At 37.3% G+C, this 22,653-nt stretch overlaps 4 protein-coding genes across 27 annotated transcripts in view; 3 read left to right on the top strand and 1 right to left on the bottom strand.

Annotated features, from left to right (window-relative positions):
• Positions 1 to 4,414, top strand: part of HDAC4 (histone deacetylase 4) — a 96,803-nt gene extending 92,389 nt beyond the window's left edge. For all 24 annotated transcript variants that reach the window (XM_067355539.1, XM_067355540.1, XM_067355538.1 and 21 more), the window contains one exon: positions 43 to 4,414. In XM_067355539.1, the coding sequence (XP_067211640.1) occupies positions 43 to 106 (64 nt within the window). In that variant the 3' untranslated portion in view covers positions 107 to 4,414. The remainder of the gene's footprint in view (positions 1 to 42) is intronic.
• Positions 4,415 to 4,686: 272 nt separating this feature from the next.
• Positions 4,687 to 7,823, bottom strand: LOC105673440 (transcription elongation factor S-II-like). The gene is made up of 4 exons (XM_012369077.2): positions 7,613 to 7,823; positions 6,873 to 7,050; positions 6,431 to 6,786; positions 4,687 to 6,307 (listed from the first exon to the last, which is right to left on the bottom strand). Exons 1-4 carry the CDS (start codon positions 7,679 to 7,681, stop codon positions 5,972 to 5,974), a joined length of 939 nt encoding a protein of 312 aa, XP_012224500.1. The 5' UTR covers positions 7,682 to 7,823; the 3' UTR covers positions 4,687 to 5,971.
• A 332-nt stretch (positions 7,824 to 8,155) lies between these two features.
• On the top strand, positions 8,156 to 12,964 carry LOC105673407 (probable RNA-binding protein 19). Its single transcript, XM_012369022.2, has 11 exons — positions 8,156 to 8,471; positions 8,547 to 8,751; positions 8,816 to 9,015; positions 9,135 to 9,362; positions 9,461 to 9,731; positions 9,822 to 10,951; positions 11,320 to 11,522; positions 11,587 to 11,703; positions 11,779 to 11,884; positions 12,031 to 12,154; positions 12,267 to 12,964. The coding sequence occupies exons 1-11, from the start codon at positions 8,436 to 8,438 to the stop codon at positions 12,338 to 12,340; spliced, it is 2,694 nt and encodes an 897-aa protein (XP_012224445.1). The 5' UTR covers positions 8,156 to 8,435; the 3' UTR covers positions 12,341 to 12,964.
• A 148-nt stretch (positions 12,965 to 13,112) lies between these two features.
• LOC105673369 (uncharacterized) overlaps positions 13,113 to 22,653 on the top strand; it is a 36,527-nt gene continuing 26,986 nt past the window's right edge. Inside the window, exon 1 of the mRNA XM_067355574.1 lies at positions 13,113 to 13,580. Within this exon, the coding sequence (XP_067211675.1) occupies positions 13,572 to 13,580 (9 nt within the window). The 5' untranslated portion in view covers positions 13,113 to 13,571. The remainder of the gene's footprint in view (positions 13,581 to 22,653) is intronic.

The following is a 22,653-nucleotide window of genomic DNA, read 5'->3' as shown; positions in this document are numbered from 1 at the left end:
ATTATTCCACTATTTAAAAGTGCATTTATATCGGATCAACAGGACTACGCCAGAACATTCCCGAGAGGTTTCCGAGGAGCCAATGGAGCAGGACGACGGCAAATGAATTGCTTGAAGATCATTCTGCTAGTTGTAGTAGAAAACGTAACTAATTGTACGAAACTGTGTAAATGCTCTTTGTGAGATCTCTAGAAGTGCATTTCTCAGTGCAAATCGGGTTGGGGGGGGGGGGGGACTCGTCACTATATTGCACACGGCTGCCGTGACAGGTGCACGATCCAGCCACGAGTGTTCCACTTGCATAGGAACATAGACGACGGCGCGTGAAAATTCGCGCATAATCCCGATTTTCAATATTTTTCAACAAGGCAGTAGTTTAAATAAAACAACGGCCAAGTAATAAGGAAGAAGAGATCTGCAAGATTTCGGAGGCCGATTTGCAATAGCATATTCATGGACCTCCCTTTCTTTTTTTGTGCTAGACATGAAAATACAAAGTTGTGAATTTGTGAGTCTTGCAAATGTTTCTATTGTTTATCGCGGTACTTGATACGCGAGATTGTTGTACAGTTAGCTACGAAGAACAAATTGAATTTGTTGCTTCGTAGATTTTCTTCTTCTTTTTTTTTTTTTTTTTTTTTTGGGAAAGCAAGGTTTGTAATGTTTTTAAACGAGTTGCTGTTAACATTGTTGAGATAAACTCGAGCGCGCTAAACAACCTTTTGCCCACCATTTGGATATCGTCTGGCGAATTTTCGATCCCAGTGTCTTATCAACGAACAACGAATGATTTTAAGATTCGATGTTGAGTCAAAACTGGAATGGGGACATTTTTATAACGTTAAACTATCCTTGTTTGAACGGTTCCATTTGATTATCGCGAAAAATGAGTAGCAGAAGCGCATCATCGTTCGATCATTCGGTAGTAAAACAACTTGTGAATCCACAACATTCTGTTTGAAAATGGCGTTAGATGTCCGCAAGCGTCTTGTTGACGTTTTCGTGTAAGTAGTAAAGGTACCGAACTTTCTCACAGCTGTATAAAACAAGTCTGATGCATCGTGTTGCCTTGAATAATTCGCAGGAAGAATTAATTATTCGTGATAATTCCACGTTGCCGTATATATTTTTGAATGCTAATTGCAACCTTGGACATCTATTTAGAACACTTTCAAGGAATCGTATTTTATCGAAACATTCAGGGAGATAAGTACAGGGAACTTGAGAAAAAGCTGTATTAACACAAGAAATATGTACCTCGAATCGTAAAGATTCTTTTTGTATCGCGCCTATTGTTACGAAAGACATGAGCATACTGTAGATAATGCAAAATCTACCATGGAGGATTATATGGTTTTCCGATATAAAGTTATCGATTCGTGACTGCGAGAACATCGATACAAGCGTCTTTATTTAAATAGGATTTCAATTTTTTAAGGCTAAAATGTTCTAGAAATCGTCAAACGGAAATATTGCGGAAAGAGATTGGAACGACATTCAATGAAATCGTTGTTTCTCATCTATTTTTCGTAATGAATAAAAAACAAATATACGAGTAACATGAAGATGTTACTCGATTGAGAAGAAAAATTTGTTAAATATTTTATACGGGAACTCTTTTCCTCGCGAGATGAAAGAGATTTCCCCTTGAGAATATTAATTCGTAAAAATTGTTGAACAGTTGTAAAAAGTAAATCGTTGGTAAGATGATTCCACGTCGAGAATACTTTCCGAAACAAACAGTTGCGCAAATGGATTGCGGAATGTATAAATCTTAGGAAGTATCGGACTGTCTAACGATGCGCATAGAAAAAGAATCGTTCTTTGAATTGTCAAAAATTTTCATGTGTGCATGCCAGGCCTCGCTAGAAGAAATAATGTGCAATAAGAACAATTGGACAAACGTGTATTTATAAAAGACAGTAGATGTATTTTCTTCGCCTTCACGCGCGCGACCTACGTGCGGTGAAGACGCGTACGTGCGCATCGTGCTGGTCACTAGCGCTTCATTTGTCTCGTCGTCTGATCCGCTTTTCCTGTTCTTCGGGCATTCGAAATGTACGAGCTGGCGATAGCTCTCAATGCATGAATACTTTTTTTTTTTCGAAACAAGGCGACTTACTCGTGATACATAAAAAAGAAAAAAAAGTCGATGTTTAGATCCTAAGACGATATTATGTCGTATGCGCGAATATATGGAAGTGTATGTGTATGCGACCCCACGTGCTGCGCTGAAATGTGATAAGACAGCCGACGATGTCATTGTACCGCGCCGAAATACTGAGAGATGCCATGACACATTGCCCTTCGACACATTCAGCTGCTGTTAAATAATGCTAAAACAGCATGAATAATCTTCAGTTCCGCAAAAAAAAAAGGGGGGGGAGGAGAAGGGAAAAGAAGATTACTTCAGATTGAAATTAATTCTTATCTAAAATTTTCTCGCTGCCATTTACACTTACTCGTATAACAAGTTTGACACAACTTGTGCGCCGCAATTTAAACAATTTTATTCAATAGAATTTTGATTTACAAATAATTATTTGTATATTGAGCTATTAATTGAAGCATAATAATATGCACGTTAAAATATATATTTGAAGTATAAATCAAGAGAATCGAAATTGATTGAAACTCGTAGAAATATTTGTTGCATAAAGTTTTTCGTTTGTCCGCTATTACGCAAATCACTGCCAATGATAAATATACGGTGTGGTCACATGTTTCCGCGAGCACGTGTCGTCTCATCTCGATACAGCGTTAATATATGTTGTTAATGTTTTGAAATGCGAAGGCGAAGCGCAGAACGAGCCGGAGGCTACCGTTCTGACGAGATTTTTAACAACTTGGTTTCTTTGCTGCGAACAAAGGCTGGTGTGATTTTTGTGATATTTTGTAAAAAGAAACTAAGCTATATATGATTAATTAAAAGTATACGTCGCGGTGATGTGTGTACGAGAGAGAGAGAAAGAGAGATAGCGAGATAGCGAGAAGGTAAATATAATTCACAGATACAAGCATTTATTTTTGTGTCATGCATTTTATGGAGAAAAGAATAAAAAAAGAAGAAACAAAAATGAATATCTATTGATAAACGAGTTAGGAGTATAATACATAAGTATCCTAATTTATTTATCAATATATCTATATAAATATATGAAAGAGTTTGTCTTGCAAGAAATAAAGAATATATAATTCTATATATGTATATATGTATATATATATATATATATATATATATATATATATATATATATATATTAAAATACCGATATATGTACATTGTATATCCATGTATCGCAAGAATCTCAAGTGTCTGTTAAATGTTTGTCCCGATAAAAGTTTACCGCGGAAACGTTGCGTGTAAAGATCGACTCGATGTATATTAAGTATAAGTACGAGTCCAGCCTATGTGTGTACAGTAAACTAATTAAAACGAGAGAGAGAGAGAGAGAGAGAAAAAGAAAAATGTTAGGACGATTCGTCAGCGCATCAGTCATTGACTTGAGACAGTAAATGACTTTGTTATAATATTATCGAAGATACTTTTCAACAAAGAAGGAAAGAGAGATGCATATTTACTTGTTTATAATTTAAGAGCGAATTGGCTGTTCGCGGCATCATCATTCATGCTTGTCGCATTGCTGCGACGTAAAGAGGATGTACAGCTCACCCCCCCAAACCGAGGGTGAGCTCTTTTCGAAGCTTACGGAGAGATGTCGCGTATTATTATCGCGGGCCTACAAACGTCACATCCTGGTTAACGTTCTTCATCCTGATATTCCTGCCTAGCATAACATCCCTCTCCTCCACGCGTTTGCTTCATCTCGTCAAGTCCATTCTGCTATCTAAGCAATTGAAATATTGAAAAGACGTAGGTCCGCACTCGTATCCGCGCGTTCAATATATTTCCGCGTTAAATAAATTTTATTTATTTCTCCTGTAAAGATTGCAATATAATTGTGCTAAAGAATCAAACGGCCATATTTAAAGGTTGAGATGAAAGCGTGTGGCTGTCTGATAATTGATATTCATCTTTAAGTTGGCAAATTTGGTTCTAAATAGCGGATCTTAATCTTTCCAACTCTTTTATTGTTTGGATAGAATCGGCACGAACGATGCTTCTGTTTGGAGCGAAAGGGAGAGAGAGAGAAAAAGGAGAGAAACTTATGACATTCCGGTATCACCACTCATGGCAATTGATACAAATTAGATGTAAATGCTATAAGTTCTTATCCGAACGCCGAGTATAAATGTGGATTTTAATAGAGCTCTACTGTTACGTTATTACACACACATGCACGAATATATTGTCTATATTGCATAAGCTTAATGTAATAGTCATAAATTTTTTATGTATATAAATGTACCTCGTAAAAATAATTTTAAATAAAAAATATGTAATTGTGTTAAATGTTACAGTCTTTCGACATAGCACAGTATTCTGATGAGCTTTGCTTTAATGGCAACCTTCGAATAAGCACTCGCCGAGTAGAAAGTTGTTTCTTGGACGGCTTTGAACGATTTTAGGATTTATTTCAGTAAAAACATTTTTTTTAATTTTAATCTTGTTAAATTGTTTCATGAAAAGAACATCGTAGAAGGAAATATTAGATCTTCAGGCCTTTGGATAAAATCAAGAATAATCGCAGAATATTAGAGGTAATTGAATGAAGCAAACGATAGTTTTGTACGATATACATCTTTATATATTTCATAATTATAGACGCAAATAGTTTTTATAATCATCTGAATTTCATGCAGCACAATGACAAAGTGATCTACTTATACCGTTCCATTATATGCATAAGTGAAGACTTGCAATGGGCAAGTTTCCATCTACAAATTGAGACTTACAATCAAAATCGCAAAAATTGCAATCTAGTAAATAGAATAAAAATGCTTTAATTAAAATGTTCACATACTTTAAGAACTATATTTATAGTAGAATTTCTGTATTTTTACGATTTTGCTTTTCTTAATTTCAGTGGAAGAAGAAGAGTGCATGAAAATGGAGAAATCAGAGCCGTGCGCGTAAAAATACAGCTCTACTGTATATAGCATTAAACTCTGAGAATTCAAATTTAATAGATTGGTTTATATACAGTGATGTGAAAATTGATATGTTGAATTCTTGATTGTCGTATTATAGATTGTCTCCTCCCTTCTATCCTCTTTTTATCTGACTTCATTACTTTAAATCGCCTTGAAATTACTCGAATTGTTTCGAATATCGGGAATACCGCACCGGGAAAGTATAAAACAATGATAACGTGGATGCATTCACTTCGGTTTTTACACGTGATAACAAAGTGATGATTCTGCCTAAGCAAGTCTCGTTGACGAGATGAGAATTGACTATAAACAATATCTAATTCAAATAAATAATATTTTCCCTAATTATCCTAAATGTTTTCATTATCATTTAGAAAATTGTATTATTATTAAATATAGGTAATCGGTTACAATTTTTTATTTTATATTTATATACATTATGCTGAATGCAATTAAAATATGATTAATTTTGATATATAGATTATTAAAAAACATAATCTGTATATTAGGCTCTAATAAAGACAAAGATTCCACTTCATCGAGTAGCTCGAAGAAGGATGAGAAGTTAGACAAAAGGAAAGAAGAACATGATCAGAAAGTCAAAAAAAGAAAAGAGTACCACAAATGCGGCTGCGTTCATCATTTCATGAAATAATTGTCTCCTTTAAATAAAAATTTCATATTCGCTGGAGGCATAAAATTTCCATTCGAGGTACGAAACATGCATTGCATCTATAATCAATAAAGGCGAAAAAAGAAAAGAAACCATAATACGACAATCGAGAATTCATAGATACACGCGACTTTCACGATGTTTAATCAACTCATCTCGTATGTGTTAAACTTTAGGCGAATTGTCAAGAGATATTTCACCGCATTACGATAGTGTACAAATCAAGAAACTTAGGATCGGAGCTTAGCAGAATTTCCATCGGTTTCCGCATTCGTTGCACAGAACAAAGGTGGTCATCGGTTCATCGGCAGAACGCGTCTGTACTTGATTGTACGTACAATTGCGCTTCTTGCATTTGCCGCATTTGAGCAAGTCGGTCTTCGTTCCCTGCACAGTGGCAAGTTGCGCGTCATTGATGGCTTCTTTCTTAAACTGTTCACGTAGCTGTTTTATCTCGTCGCTTGCCATCTCTTCCGCAGTCATCACCGCGAGTCGAGCAGGCGTAATCGCGCCCACGAGGAAGTTAGTCCGCAGATTGGGATTTTTCATATCGCGCAAGTTGGCGACTCTGCTGCGTACCTGTAATCAAATCACGAAATCATTAATTGTGGACAATTTTTAGTTAAGAACATAGATTACTCTTGTACGTAGATAATATAAGCAAAATTGACATATGTAAGATAGATAAATGTGCAGAATTACCCTATTTTTGTATCTGTTATCAGTATTTTTGAATTCCGCATAGATTGCTTCCTCCAATTCTTCCGCTAACTCTTCTGGACTGGCGCAGCCATCGATTACTTTCCCATCTATGCGTAAAGCCGCTGCCAACAATTCCCTGCATTTTAATCTAACTGCATCAGTTGTGGTAGGAGCGGGAAAGGATTGTTGCTTTCTCTGAAAGTCTTTATTAGGTTTCTCTTCCTTCATTTTAACATCAGCCGCATCTGTGGTGTCCTTTTCCTTTTTCTGATCAAATTCTTCCTTCCCCTTGTCTAACTTTTCATCCTTCTTCTTCGAGCTACTCGATGAAGTGGAATCTTTGTCTTTATTAGAGCCTAATATACAGATTGTGTTTTTTAATAATCTATACATCAAAATTAATCATATTTTAATTATTTCAGTATAATGTATATAAATGTACCCGATAAAAACTTCTTCCAATTCTTAATAAGAGTTTTTGATAAAGAAATAACTTCCTCGTCTCTGCTTGACTTTCTTAAAGCATTCACGGTCATCCCAATGCGTGTCTTAGTTAAGAGATCCAAATTAACAGGCAATTTTTGAAGTATCTTAAGCAATTCCAAAGCCTGTTCCTGGCCCTAATAAAAAAATAGATTACATCACATAAACAATCAGGTTCAACTAAATATTTCTATCTTAATACCGTCTTAGTATCATTTCAATACCAATATCAATATTTCTATACATTAGTATTAATACTTTTTGCATTTCTTTGCATCTCAAAAATAATTGTAGAAACAGCAAAGCATCTGAACCGAACTGTACTTTAACTATAACAATAAATAATTTAATTTAACTATAAGAAACTAGTAACAGATGGTATTACAAAAAATATTATATTAAAAATATTGAAGCATGTGATATAGAAAATTAAAATATATTTAATTCAAGATGTTAAAATACTCAATCCTTTTTACATTTAGTAGTAAACATACATCCAGTGAACTGTCGATACTGTATTCCACAGTTAATAAATATTATTAAAATAAAAACAATATCAGAATGATGTTGTTCACCCACGTTTTTTATATCGATAATACAGCAGGTGTTCCATATCGTTATAAAAGCAGCGCCTTCTCCATCGGAAGGCTTCCTCTTTATACACGATCAGAACAATATACTAATCTTCATTTTACTCACCGTCCCATCACCGCTCGACATTTTGTTGAGCTTCTTCTGAATGCGTAGCACTTCGTCCTCAGCGCTCATCGTTGGGAATCGCACAGTTTGTTCCACAAATTCGGTTATAAACAGCGAAACAGGCGCGAGGAAGGACAACAAAACTTTCGTCACAGACAAAGTGCTATTAGAGATGATCGACAGCTATTTGGCAGATCGCATGACCCGAAAATTTTCCTGAACGCCCTCTGAGGAACATAACACCATAATATGTTTACTCCGTAAGCGAAGGATAAGTTACGCAGATGGTAAAAAATCTAATTAAAAAAATGTTTTCTACAAACTTTGTAACGTTATATTTATTTTTGCAAAACAATTTAATCTGTATATTATTATTTAATTATTATTACCAATTAATATAAATGATTTCAATATAATATGTAATCATTTTTAGCCAAGGCTCAAATCATTTGATCTTGATTAAAATTGTTTGAGTTTTCGAGTTATATCCGTTATATTATATGATAACGCTTTAGCTGTCTTTCACTCAGGGATCCTAAAAATAAGAGAAATAAAAATTGAAGGACGCGATTAGGCGTTTTCTGGCCGTTGCGCGTTCTCCAAAGATAAAATACGAATGCTGATCTATTATATGTGTTATTGATGCAAAAGCAAAACCTAGCGTAACCTTTCCATTTGTGTGCATTTATGCCATGTGTTCGTTGTGATCTACTGTGTCTGAATGCTTAAATTGCGTATACATCAATGCATGATTTCTATTTAACATATACGTGAGAAAAAGGATTATTCGCTTCTTAATGCAATAAACTATCGATGAAGCAAGATGTCACGTTTAATAGTTAAAAACTTGCCAAAAAATGTATGTAGACGATGTATAGTGTTTTTTCACCCAACATTGTAACATATATTAATTTTTTTTACTTGATGCCTGCAGACCACAGACACCAAACTAAAAGAGTTATTCAGTCAAAAGGGTATTGTGACTGATGTCCAGTTGAAATACACGAAAGATGGAAAGTTTCGAAGATTTGCATTTATCGGATATAAGACGGAAGAACAAGCGAAATTGGCACAGTCTTATTTTGATCAAACATTTGTAGACACTTGTAAAATATCCGTTGAAGCATGTGCCAGTTTAGGTACAGTATAGAATTGTAAATAATCGTGTTATCATAAATAAGCTAACCTTGATGTATGTTTCAGGTGATCTATCAAAACCGAGATCTTGGAGTAAATATGCAAATGATAGCTCCCATAACAAAGCTAAAAGTTCTAATGTTGAATCAAAGGAAAAACTTAATCGTGCAGGAAAGGATGATGTAAAGAGTAAAAGTGATAAAAAGAAAGAAAAGAAGAAAGCAGACAACAAGAAAAATAATGAAGTTAAGGAAGTACTGGAGAAGGTATAATAAAATTCTTACTTTAATATTTTTATTTGGTTGATTATTGCTGTTTTTATCAATTAAAGATAAATTATTAAATTTTTATATGACATTAAATTGTTATGTGGCTTTGAATTTAGCACAAAGATGATCCTTTATTTATGGAATTCCTTGAAACACATACTAGCAATGCTGCGAAAGCGGTTTGGAAAAATGATATTGATATACCTGTGACAGTCACTGAGAAATCAGATGATGAATCCGAAGATGATAAATATGACAAGTCTAAAGAAAGTGAAGATGATGAAAATGAAGAAAAGGAAAATGAAGAAGAAAAAATTGCGGACAAAGTTATATCAGATTTAGAGGTATATCATAATTCTGATTATTTCTGTATATAATACTCCAACTACAAACTTTATTACTACTTTATTACTACTAATAAAATTTTTATCAAAAATTTTAGTATATGGAAGCGTTAAAGAAAAAGCAACAGACTGTGAAATGTGAAGAAAAATCACTCACGAATAAACCAAAGTATGGTCCATTAACATTCTTCACTGTAAAAATACGAGGGCTTGGATACAAACATGTGAAGAAACACATTAAACAGTTTTTCCGACCCCTAAAACCTGTTTCTATACGGATTCCACCTAAGATTAAAGGTATAGCTTACGTGGGATTTAAAACTGAGCGTGATATGAAGAAGGCTCTTGTGAAAAATAAGAGTTTTTTAGGTAAAAAATAAATAGTTAATGAACAATATTTTGCTACTATTTTTAATCGTATTTTGTATTTCTTTTATATTTTGTATTTCTTTTTTGTAGACGGTAAACAGATATTTGTATCCAAATACGAGCGAAAAGAGGCACCCGAATCTAATGGAGACTCAAATAATAAAACTAGTGTCAAATGGAAAAAACAAGAAGAGGCCTTAAAGGATGAAGAGAGTATAGCTGAGTCTGGAAGAATGTTTATCAGGAATCTGACGTACACAACCACGGAGAATGACGTAAGAAAACTATTTGAAACATATGGTCCTCTGTCTGAAGTGAATTTACCTGTGGATAAAGTGACTAGAAAGCCAAAAGGATTTGGCACGGTGACGTTTCTGATGCCTGAGCATGCTGTGAGAGCTTATAATGAATTGGATGGTTCAGTATTGGACGGTAGAATGTTACACATTCTTCCCGGAAAGGCAAAAGCCTCCTTGGAAGATATTGATATGGAAAATTTGACTTATAAACAAAAGAAGGAGCTGCAGGATAAGATAGCCGCAGGTTCGTCACACAATTGGAACACATTGTTTCTTGGACAGAACGCTGTAGCAGATGCTATCGCGAATCGTTATAACACGACGAAGGAGAAGTTATTGGAAGACGGATCGAGTGGAATGAGCGCGGCGGTGAAATTGGCACTGGGAGAAACGCAACTGACTCAAGATACGAGGTCCTTTTTGGAAGAAAACGGTGTATGTTTGGACGCTTTTAATCAAGCACCGAAGAAGAGATCAGATACTGTAATTTTAGTAAAAAATTTACCGACTGAGACGAAATTGAGTGAAATTCGAGAAATGTTTGCCAAGCACGGAGAACTCGCGCGTGTCGTAATGCCGCCGGCAGGCATAACAGCATTGATCGAATTTCTGGAGCCATCTGAAGCGCGCAAGGCTTTTTTCTCATTAGCTTATAAGAAGTACAAACATTTACCATTATACTTGGAATGGGCGCCGGATAACAGTTTTACGACGCCTGCACCCAAGAATACGATTAAAAATAAGAAGACCGGAAAAGTATCAGTAAACTCGGAAGAAGTCAAAGATGAAGTAAAAACAAAAGACTCTAAAGAAAAGAAGATTAATATGCACAAAGAGAGAGATGACGAGCCGCCTGAACCAGATACTGTACTTTTTGTAAAAAATATCAATTTTGCAACGACGGAAGAACAGTTGAAAGATGTAAGTAATCAAAACTAATTATTTTTGTTGTTTTTGTAGTGCATAAATCCTTTCTTAAAAAAGACATTATCTATATTCATTTTTATGCCTTAGAACTTTTAATTGTGTCATTTGATAAGCCTGGTACTTTATAGCGATGCATTGAAATCTTATATTCTAGAATTCTAGACCATTTTTTTCTTTAAAATATAACATTACAATGTACAGGTTTAGATCTGCCAAATGATATGACACAAGATTCTAAAGTATAAAAATGAATGAAATGTACATTTTATTCATTTTTATGCCCATGTTGTTATGTCAATAAAATGTAATTGTGTGTAATCTAGTATAATAAATATAATGACAACATATCTTTATGCTTTCAGTATTTCGGCAAATGCGGTGCTGTTCATTACATCACGATAGTTACTAAAAAAGATCCGGAAAATCCGGCTAAAAAGCTATCTATGGGATATGGATTTGTGAGATACAAGAGGAAACACGATGCGGATCGCGCATTGAAGACGCTGCAGATGTCAGTGCTAGATGGGAAGAGTTTGGAATTGAAGCGATCTGAGAGAACATTAATGTACGTTACTTTTAATCTACCTTGTCAGAAAACAGAGACACAAAATAATTGCGAATCTTTTTAGGTCCGATGTTAAAACAACGCGGAAGAAGTCTAAATCTACCGAACAAACTGGCACGAAGATCCTGGTACGAAACGTACCCTTCCAAGCAACTGTCCAAGAAATAACGGAATTATTTAAGTATGCACTTTGCGCGTATTTTTCACGGAAATATTTTTATGTAACGCATAATGTAACTTAATTGTACTTTTGTAGATCGTATGGTGAATTGAAGGCTGTACGATTGCCGAAAAAGTTGGTCGGCGTCGAGAAGCACAGAGGATTCGCCTTCATCGAATATTATACGAAGACAGATGCAAAGGTGATTAATATTTAAATTCAATTAAATTTAATATATATAACTATTGTAAAAAAAATTAATTTTTTTAAAGACGCCTAAGAATTCTAGTAAAAGTAAAAATCGCATCGATTCTTCTTTCGTTAATTTTAATTCGCATCTTTTTCCAGAAAGCGTTCAAAGCATTATGTCAAAGTACTCATTTGTACGGTCGAAGATTAGTGCTTGAATGGGCGCAAGCGGAAGAAGGAATTGAGGAAATTAGAAAACGCACTGCGCAACATTTCTTCAAAGGTAACTTATTTCTTAACGTCTATTATATGTCTTAATAAACGCAATAATCGATTCGTATTGATTGATAGAAAATTATACGGTTCTGAGGTTTTCTTTTTTTATTTCTTTGCAGATAGCTCAGGGAAAAGATTTAAGAAATCCACGTTGGATCCTGAGAGTGTTGGTCTCGATCTCAAGTCCGCTTGAGCTAAATTTAAGAGAAATTGTAAAACGGAAATCAACTCTTTCACAATTTAATATTTTTGGCATGGCGCATTAGATGATTTAAAAATACTTGTGGATAAACGCGCACGAATGTCGGGTACATGATTGGATCATCACTTCGTGCACATGTCGATTTTCATTTCTTTTCACATTGGCAGGAATTTAAAGTAGTCGGTTGGAACTCAAAAGAATTTTTATCGCGCGACATTGACCTTCCAGTCACGTTGAAACGTGACTTTTTCTTTTCGAAGAAACAATTCCGATTTCTAATGATCGATGTAATGCAATATTTGTACATTATCTCCTTTACATTGCGAATTAACTGTCAAATATAATAATTTTTTCAATTTTATCTAAATAATCAATTTCATAAAATATATATAGTAAAACAGTTGTCTATCGATCAATAACTAAACACAGTAACTGTAAATAATAGTCTATGACTTATGTAAATTATGTATGCGCGACGTATAGTGCGCAATATATATGTATATATATTCCTATCGCCAGATGTAAACTATCTTCAAAACATCTTGAAACAAGTTTTGAACGTTTCAGGAACGATTTCTCTAATTTTCTTAATAAATCAACCATTATCATGAGAAACGTCTTGTATCGTGGAATATTGTGACTATACGTAAAAAATAGATAAACAGTAGTCGTCATGCGTTCAGAATTTCATCTTTGACGCTAATGTTCACATGGTCTTACGCGCTCAGCGAACAGAAGCGAGCCGGCGTCGAGAAATAAGACGGCCGGCGAAGAAATATCTTCCTTTCACCACCGCCGCTACGTCGCGCCGGCGATTTTGCATAGGCCCGAAGAACTGGAAACGCGGTTCGGCTTGGTGGGGCCCGCACCGGCTGGTGGCATGTCCCACGATGGTGCCAGCAGTATGGGAGACGACCCATGAAAGTAACAGTGCACCCGTCCACCTTCGCCGGACCAGCCGTGCGATCGCCAAGCCAGTCGTACGCTCTTCGTCTTGGAGAACGGTGCCTCGCGCAGCTCGTTCGCTAGGTATCGATAATCGTCGTTCTTCAGTGTCGTCGTACAGACGCAAGGTCGCGAGTGCAAACGCGGCGGTTTCGCCTCCGCAGCCGACCCCGTGCATCGCAAGCGGATGCACCGTGACGCGCGATGTGTGCAAGCTGAGAATCCTCTGACTGAAGACCGAGACTAAGTCACTGGGGAATTAGACCAAGCAGCAGACATGGATTGGGTAAGAGCGATTTTCACTCTCAAAACGACGGCGAGTCGCGTCATTAAGCTGTACTTCTTTAATCCGCTGCGGTTCAACTGCGGTCTCGGCATTCAAGTTCAGCAAGGACGCGCAACGAAATTGTGATTTTTGCAAAACGCTTCAAGGTTGTTGTTAGACATCGGAACAAAATATATATATACCAAACTAGTTGTGCGAAAAAAAGAACAATTTGTAACTTTGCATCGAGTGGAAATCACTATTTTTATTTTTTACGTATTTACGGACAAATTCTGCAAGAATTTGATGATTTTTTTTGGAACCAATTCAGAGCAGTAAAATTAGGCACCTGGGTCAGGGACGTGTTGAAATCAATCATACGAGAATAGCAATTTGTAATTTCATTTTCAACAGAAATCGCATTTTTTTGGGCAAAAACTCATTTAGAAAATAATAACGTTCATTTCTCCCTGAATGATTTCCTAACTGAACTGGAATTGAATCATGGATGATTAGACTAACAATAAGTAGATGTGGACTGGAGAGAGCACAATTTCACTCTTACAATGATAAGTCATTATCCAACCTTAATAACCGGTATTTCTCATTAGCAATAACATTCGGCGAAGACAATGACGTGCGGTTTTTGATAGTTCCTGCAATAGTCGAAGGGAAGAACGCAATTTCCGCTTTCATATCTATTATCGCAAATCTGCCAATTCTTTCAGTCACTTTTTTCTTAATTAAGTGTTTCGATAAAAAGAAGAATAAGCTCTTCCTACTTTGTTGTCAAAAAAGTTGTTGCAAATTGGTGATGTGCAAAGTGGAATCTTCAATTACTTTCGCTCTTAATTATTTATTTTGGAAAGCGGTCGATTTCCATTCGTCGATTTCTGTCTGGATATCTATTTATAATATATCTCGACATTAATTTGACGCGCATCGGCTGAAATATGGAGAATCGTTAAAAGGCGATGGAAACGACGGACGCTCTCGGAAAAGTAACACAAGGACTGCGCTTAGGCGGGAAGCGCGGACTTTCCTAAGTAAGATTGTATGTTATCTCCGTATCAGCATACGGCGAAGTCCGCCATCCAGCCATTCGAACATCTGCCGCGGATAATTTCGCGATTCAAAGAATAATATTTATATGTAAGATTAATGTAATCCGATTTCTTACAACGTTGAATATTGAAGATGGCCTCCGTAAAAATTAATAAAGTTTCAGAGCCGTACATTATATACATCCCAGCAACGGCCTTTCAGCTCTTGCTTCTGTCTTTATATTTATATGGAAATTCTCAGGAGTTTCCACGGTGCGGCAAAGCTGCCATTACATTTCCCTCGTTTTTAATTACATTTATTATTTTTCGCGCGGTAGCGATTTATTCCACGAGAGTGTGTTACTGGAACGTACCGAGTTTTGCGCGAGAGATTGAAATTGCATCAATATCAATGAGAAATCGCAGCTGATTGCGGCCGCGCTCTGCCCTACATGATTCCGCGCGCGCGTACGCACGCAACGCAACCCATTTTGGCGTGACTCCGGTGAGGCGAGGTAAAAGTTGCGCGTCGGAATTACCGAGATCGGATTCCAGGAGGAAAGATCTATATATTTGCATATTGAGTAACGTGCGAGAGCGAAGGAAACATTTGACTTGCATATTCGCCCCGCGGTATCAAAATGCGATTATACGAGCGGCCGGCGGGGAAGGAAACCTTGAGAACCGAGTTGCGAGAAGTGCAAATTTATGGGCACGTTCGTAGGCGTAGGCTTCTTTTCTTTTTTTTTTTTTTCCCCTCTTTGCAATCGCTAGTCACGCTTTCAACGAGTCGGCGACTTTAATGAGCGCGAAAGTGAGAAAAGGCTAAGAAAAGAAAAGGATGAAGAGGGAAAGGAGTATCTCCTACTCGAGCGAAACTCTTATTCCGTAACGAGAATAATTGAGGAACTCTGAATGAATGACGATGTTATTTTTAAAAATTCCAAGCTCAGAATTTTTTAAGATTGACGTTAGTGGAATTTAAATACACGCTTTTTTTTAGGACGAGAGAGAAGGCGAAAAGCAAAAGACAATGTTACGTAATTTTAGTATGTTGATATTCCAATATCAATTAATTTAAATGTTTTATTTATACGCCGTTTTCAGCCAAATTTAAAATTTATTTTAATCTTCAGCGATTTCTACTTAACGCGCGTTACATAGTCGCTACAAATTAAACCTATCAAGTATTACAGGTGGAGCGCGATAAAAGTTGTGCTACCGGTAATTTGAATTAATTTCCAATTAAATTTTAGCAGTGAAAGTAGAATCGGATTTTATCTGCATAATCTCACTTCGGTGTGCGTGCATGTAGTTGTGTTTTGCTGTTTTGCTTCAATATAATAGGCGATGAGTCGGAAGATTTATGCGCGGCAGCGTAACTTCTCAGGATCTACGCGCGATCTACGCACATATCGAATATCTTGGAAACGACCGTCGACTTCCTCTTATCTTACGATTTGCATTTCCGAATGAATTTTCATCGTATCTTCATGCTAAAAAAGAATAATTTGTTTTACGTTCAGAAATTAACAATTTCTAAATTGACTGAAAATGTCCTCTTTTCACTTTCCCTCGCAGTTGGAAAAGAGAAAAACAAAAGATCGTACATTATAGTATCAATCCATTCAATTTCCACGGGATAACTCTGAGAAAAAGAAACATCGTGATTCAGACAACTCTGGGAAAAATATAACGAACGCCTTTTACCGCAGCGATAGTAGATTAATGTTGCAAAGTTGCAGCCGTGCGATTTCTCAGGATCTACGCGCGATCGAACGTATCGCGCGAGCGGGGCGCGCTTAGAGGAGATCATTCGAGGGCGCGATCTACGCGCATACCTTGGGAACGATCGTCGGCTTCCTCTTGAGAAGGAAGGAGGGGACCGTAGTTCGCACCAGTTATTCGAATCGCCCCCTTGGCGGTGCGCTCGCAATGCACCTCGCTTGAAGCCGCAGTTGCGCGCCGCGGAGAAGGAGCGGGCGCGTGTGGCAATTCGATTGCAAAATCGACTGGGAGCTCGTAACAATCCTCCCATCCGCTCCTCAACAGATGCATGCGTGCAATTTGCGTTTAAGTGCCGCGAAAAATTGGCGCTCCACTTCGTAAGGTGGAAAATTGAGCGCAAGCAGTTGCGCATTTCGCATTTCCGCTCTTAATCCGTAAAATTCACCCGTCAAAGATCATACAAATTTATAACTTACTTGTGTCTCAAAAATTTACGATCGTTTCGTAGCGAGGTATTTTGCTTTGCAGAATTAGATTTTTGCCTTGCGCCGAAACGGTATTCGGTATTCCGCCTACGACTCTTAAGAGAATCTGATTTGCATTCCGACTCGATTTCTTCTCTGTAAATTTAAACCGGTTAAAAAAAATGAAAAGCGTAACTTCTATCTGCCCGTTCGAGGCTGATCTCGAAGCGTGCGTGATTGTGCAGCTTCCGAAGTGAAAGCAAACCTGCACTTCGCTCGGCAGAGAAGCGCCGAGACGCACGATTTTACGTTGATAGAGATTGACCTTCGCAGTTATTCGCGACAACAGTTCGACCTTCGACCATCCAATGACCATATTTGCGAAAGGAATGCGAGGAAGGAGCTGGATCCGCGATGAAAAGTTTCCTGCACTTTAGAGAAAAGGAAAAACGGAGAGAACCGGAGAGATCGGGAGGCTAAAATAAGAAATGTTCGTCGGAGGACGATCAGCGGTTGACCTTTTCCGACGTCGATTGTTGCTCGGGGCGAGATCTTTCGTCGGTGTTAAATGAAATTTTACTACTGCCACCATGCGCTTCAATCGCGCTGCACACGCGATCTTGCTGTATATACCTTTCCAATGATATTTATTTTATTCTGCCGTGTACTTTACTTGAAGTAATAGCGTGTAAACTAAACTCAGAAGCGGATGAAATTTAAGCTTCAAGCTCATAACTGTCAAGATATTTCGCAGATTAGTTTAATTCTTTAAAAATACAGCAGTGCAGTGCAACGAAGAACGCATTTTAACATTTCTCGCTTGATTTGGTTAGCTTTCCTCGTTCAAAATTCCTAAACTTTTTCACTTTCGCATGTGAGTTAATATACGCAAAAAAGAACTTGGATTGCGAAAGTTCTCTGACATCACCGTCATATTATAATCTTATTTCTTTATCAATATTCGAAATGACATCATCGTTATGTTAATCCTTACTTCGCCGAAAGTGCGATAAAAGATATTTTCTAATTGGCAGCAAGTTACTTCGCTAGTCGTGCTAGTTTCTTGCAAAGAAAAATATTGTAAAATTGAGATAAAGGATAAACTTTGCCCGGTACATTTCACTAGATACAAGATAAATAATATTTTTTATTATGAATAGAAAAAGGGAATTTATAAACTTCCTCAATTGTGGAGCAGTTTTTGTTACACGCTTTTAATGAACCTAGGATTTAACGGATCGTTGACTACGGTATCGAGCTGTTTCGTCGACAAAGAAGACTTAATTACCGGACATAATCGGACTATTAATCCTCTACAAAAGAGAGCGAGGCCGAATTCCCCCAGGGCGAATTCCGTGGAAAGTAAAAGTGAGTGAAGCACTATTCGCCGCGTCGCGACAACTCAAATCGATTTTACGTATCCGCTTTCGAGACAGCAGTGAAATGATTGCGAATCGCGAAAGCGCCGTTTAATCGATGTCGCCATAACACAAGTTGCAATAACTTTTAATTTTATTCAGCATCTAGCGAGTTAACGCTTGAGCTGCTTTGCTGAAAAGCTGCTGCTAATATGACATGTAGTTCAGCAGAGTTAAGTATAAATATTTATTAATATAATTCGTGAAAACACCGTCACAATGTAAGAAAAATGAAAATAATCGCATATTGGAGAAGACATGTAAAATATTAAAAATATTTAATCCTCACAAATGTATGGATCTTTGCGATTGCATTAACGATGTATCAATTTCAAGATTTACTGGATTTGACAAGTCAATTAATAAGTCAATCCCTAAGGAGTGGTGCCTGAAGATTAAATGTAATTTAAGCACAATTGCACGCAATGCGGTCAACAAGTGGCGATCAAATTGCGATCGCCCGCGCAGCATCGGCATACGCGCTCAGGACGGAAATGAAAAAATTCCAAACCAAGAATGTTGCCTTTACCTTTCGCAATGCTAGAGAGTCGCGTAAACATTGCATTCGCTACACTATCGAAGCACCATGTAGCTCGTCATTTCATTATATAAATCCGACTTTCAATAAAAGCAACTTTTATATCGCTAAGTATATTCAGACACGTCTAGATATACTCGATTTTAATTTATAATTATAATTATATAAGGAAAGAAACATTTTACGAGTAACTTTTTTCGATGATTAAGAGAGATCACTGGCTACGAATTCCAAAAACGCACGTCTGACGCACACGTCGCGTTATTGCTTCGAAGAGCGATACCGATAGCGAGGGGAGGAGAAAGGCCGTGGTCAAAAGCAGCCGGAGAACTTTTTTCGCATTATTTCCGACATGTCGCGTAAACAACGACGAAGAAGTGGCGGTTGTTTTTAGTACAACCTTGGACATCCAGAAGTTCTGGTTCTGGCAATATGCGACGCGCAGTGCGAAAGGGGGGTCAACCGGGGTGCCTCTATCATTATAGCGCGCGATAGCTGCAAATGGTGAACGGGTTTCTATTCTCGTGCTCCGCCTTCGCTTACTCCCGCGGGGTTGAAAGCGATAAATATCGAGATAAGGAGGATGTTAACTCGAAATTCCTATGCAGATACGGCGACGTTGTAAAATTCCGATTTACATTAGCGAATTATAGTTCGACGCAGATAATAAAATTCTAAATGATATTAATCCTCCAAAAAATACTTGTCATCCTCAAACCTCTCGAATGGGAAATTCCACCTATAGTTAAGAAAAAAATATATCTTAGAAAAAAAGCAATAGAATTGATTTGCATATTAAAAAAATACAAAAAGCAGAAAGAGTATTTTTATGTGGCGCTATTTTCTACCTCGAGAAATGTTTATGGCTTTCGTCGATGCATTCAGAGTGTAATAAAGTTTGATATCGTTTATTATCGAAAGGATTACTAGCCGTCGTCTCAATAAATACACGGTAAATTATAGCATCGGTCAGCGCAGCCACCGATGAGATTATCGTCTATGAGATCTGATACATAGAAAATACAGCGTTGCTCCGAGGAGTAAGTGCTTTTAAAAACTCGAATATTACTTCCTCTTTGAAAGTTATGAGAGGAATTAAATCCGAGGAGTTTGAAGAGAAATCTTCTCCTTCGTCTCTCGCTGCATCAGTCGATATCAACCAATCTATTCTATCCGATCTCATCGATATATTCAAAGGAATCTCGATTGTCTATAATGAATCGCGATCTGCAATTATTGCGCTGAAGGCACAATATAAAAACATATTTTGCTTTAATCTTTAATGCTGAATAATCCTGTAATTATCAATATTCAATCATTGAAACAACGATCGTGCAACGGAGTGCAAAAAAAGTATATCGTTGAAATCTGAGAGCACCGAGATTATATCCGATTTCAATCGCTGCTTTGTATGCAAACCGATATTTAATTTGTATGAATGATATTAATACAGTTTTATCGATGATGTAAATGTGCAAGACAGTGAATGTGCAGTCGGCAGGAACAAAATATCCCATGCATGAAATAACTCGCATTCTTAAAATGCATCGACCTTCGGTTATTTCTCGATCGACCGAACGCGACGGCCAGTTGATATTTCACCACCGATTTAGTATGTATTCGTTCAGCCAGTGTCGAATACTTAGGCTAATAATATATTGCTGGATGGGACGCGAGAACTGTGGTGGAAATAATTCAATAATCTCGTATCAATCACATGATTATTCGCATTATTCGCATTTTGCTGCTGCTATTATTATTATCATTTTCCTTTTGTATATGCAATACGATAAGGCCATTTACATAATATCGATATCCTTCATGAATCAATTATATAATTACAGTTACAAGAATACCGACACGCTTATTCTAATTGAGCGGAACCGTTATTCGTATCTATGCATCGCGCGTTCATATCAGACACTCTTGAATGTCAACTGAATATTAATTTGTTTCGAAGGGAGAAATATCTCTGATGAATCAAATATCCAGATTTTTAAACAAAGTCAAGTTTATTTATTGTCATTATTCATCACTGTGCAAAAAAAAAATAATTTATACGAGAGAGTTATTGAAAAAAACTGAGTTTTTAAATAAAACATAATGTGGTTTCTTCATTGTAAAATTTACATAATAATTTATTTCCGTGCAGATTATACCTTTGTCTTTATTTCGAAGAACAAGGTGATAATAAAGAGAAAAATAAAATCTATAAATCTGGATATTCAAGTGACATACAGAAATTTCCATCTGATATTTATGCCGCACAGGCTAAGCCTGATATATGCTGCGCCAGGCTGCATACTGGCATTCGCGATGGTCGAAGTTGCATACTTGTGCATCTTGCTAGTCGTAAAGATCCTTCTTCTTGATTACAAGTGACAAGGGACTCTCGATGATCTTATGTTTACTGACTGAATGAATATGTTTCGAAACATGCCAATTTGCGTCGCATAAATGATTAAGAAAAAGCTAGACGATTAATTATTACTTCATAGACTTTTTATCATTAGTCCACTTATCTCTTGAATGGCATGAAAAATTTGAAACGACCAACCTGCCGAATCCTTTCACCGGAATAAAAAACGATCTTGAATGACACCAGAAACCATTCAAGATTCCAACGATGGAAACGTTTAGAGGCGGGACACCGGTAGCGGATCGCGCGTCGAAAGCACGTCGCAAACTTCCGTTCCGGTTGCGAAACTCCCAGAAAGTACAGCAACGACCAGTCCCGCTGCTCGCCGGACGATTTATGTGTTCGTGTGTGCGCGCCGACACACCGCCGTACGAGAACGCGAACGCGTAGTCGCTCGAGGCTCTCCCTTGAATTGTCCGTGTACACGCTTTCCAAGGATCCCGGCATCGTAGAAAGTTATTTGACATTTAGAGGAGTCCGGAGTTTTTTCACCCACCCCGATGACCCACCGCGTGCCGCGAATCATTACTTTGCGGGGGTACACGCGCGCGAACACACGCGCGAGACAGATCACGTATAATGCTGATGAACGAGATAATTGCCAGCCAGTGGATTGCAGGTGTCTGTGATTGCGAAAATGGAACTGTATTTTAGACTAAATGAAGCTGAAATCCGCACAGCGCTATAATTATTTTCATTAAGGACCATTGCATTGCTCTTTAATTTGCATGTCATCATCTTTGTACGTCAAGCGCTTGTAACATACGTTATCCGAAGATTTAAATTTTATTTTGCTTATATATAACAAATCATGTCTTTGTCATGCATATAAATGACATTGATATCTAATTTTTTCAATGGAAAATTTAGGAATTGTATTGTAAGTTATGTACAAATTATTGAGATTTCAAAATTCTAAAATAGCAAAATATATTTGTATTTTGATTTAAAATTGTGTTTCTAATATTTCATTAAAATGTCCACTTTAATCTCCCGTTTAGTGTCTATAATTGAAAAAAAAACATCCGGTAGTTTCGTCTTTCAATTCAAGGTATTTCAAGTTTCACTGTAGCTAAAGGGAATCATTAAATCATCATGCTCGTGATTCTTCCGCGCCTCGTACGCGAGCCCCGCGCGAAACGAGTGCGGAATTTCTGTGCGGCTCATTAAACCAATCACTTCAGGGTCCACGGCGGCGTTAATTGTTATCACGGTAGCGGGCAGCGGCTTGCCGCTAACGTAACGTAACGTTAACGTAACGCGAAACTCGCTATCCGAAACGCGCCGCGAGAAAGTCGCGCGGCGTTCTTTCTTCTTGCTTTCTCTTTGTACACCTGTTACGTAAGCGAGAAGCGATCGCTCGTGCGCGTGCACGATACTATCATCCGTTCCGATATGTCATCGATCTTTATTAATACAACACCGGACCGCCCGCGATCGCACTGGCCGAACTGGGAACAAGTGTATCGTCGTGCACTTTACAT

This window comes from Linepithema humile, chromosome 5 (genome assembly GCF_040581485.1).
Source record: "Linepithema humile isolate Giens D197 chromosome 5, Lhum_UNIL_v1.0, whole genome shotgun sequence".
In the NCBI taxonomy this organism is placed as follows: domain Eukaryota; kingdom Metazoa; phylum Arthropoda; class Insecta; order Hymenoptera; family Formicidae; genus Linepithema; species Linepithema humile.
Note: the sequence above shows the minus strand (reverse complement) of the source record. Positions and strands in the feature narration are given on the sequence as shown.